General features: G+C 71.0%; 1 protein-coding gene across 1 annotated transcript in view; it reads left to right on the top strand.

The window, feature by feature from the left end:
- SIVA1 (SIVA1, apoptosis-inducing factor) overlaps window positions 1-696 on the top strand; it is a 7232-nt gene that overhangs the window by 3244 nt on the left and 3292 nt on the right. The window contains exon 2 of the mRNA XM_014535719.1: window positions 363-691. Within this exon, the coding sequence (XP_014391205.1) occupies window positions 363-691 (329 nt within the window). The remainder of the gene's footprint in view (window positions 1-362; window positions 692-696) is intronic.

Genomic DNA, 696 nt, shown 5'->3' with positions numbered 1-696 from the left:
CCGTTTGGGGGGGTTGACGGTGCGGGGCCGCCTGGGAGCCGTCCCCCCCCCCATTTGAGTCCCCGGTAACGGTAGTCAATTCCATGAGAGCCCCCCCGCTTCCCGCAGTCCACCGGCTCTGTGGGCCGCGGGAGGAAGGACAGGCCTGGGGGGCTGGCACCTGGCGCTTGGGCGTGTGAAAGCCCCTGGGGGCCAGGCGCGTGGCCTGATGGACAGCCCTGCTCCCGTGCTGAGCAGCCACTTCAGCTAAGGGGGGGGGGGTGGCGCTAGGAGCAGCAGGAGGAGGAGGAGGAGCAGAGTGATGGAGAAGGAGCCGGGAGAGGGGGTGCAGGTCCCAGCAGGTGTTGGCTGAGCCCGGGAAGGAAGGGCGGGAGGCAGAGTGGGCCCAGTTCACGGGGAGCAGCACAGCGGCGCCTCCACGCCTGGCCTGCAGGGGATGGGGGGCTGTGCAAGGCCCCCGGGCTGGACGGGTCATCGGAGGGCTCTGTCTCCCCAGAGAGGACCAGGCAGCTCCTGTTCCGCGGGGCCAAGGCCTGCGTGGACCACGCGTGGGAGGAAGGCTGCGCTGTGGTGGACCTGCCAGAGTCCCCGAAGCCGGGCCCCATGGAGGCCCCTCGGGCCACACGGGGGCAGATGCTGATCGGACCAGACGGCCGCCTGACCCGGAGGGGAGCCCAGGCCTTCGAAGCTGGTGAG

This window comes from Myotis brandtii, unplaced genomic scaffold, assembly GCF_000412655.1.
Source record: "Myotis brandtii unplaced genomic scaffold, ASM41265v1 scaffold1020, whole genome shotgun sequence".
In the NCBI taxonomy this organism is placed as follows: domain Eukaryota; kingdom Metazoa; phylum Chordata; class Mammalia; order Chiroptera; family Vespertilionidae; genus Myotis; species Myotis brandtii.
This window is presented reverse-complemented; position numbering and strand designations above follow the sequence as displayed.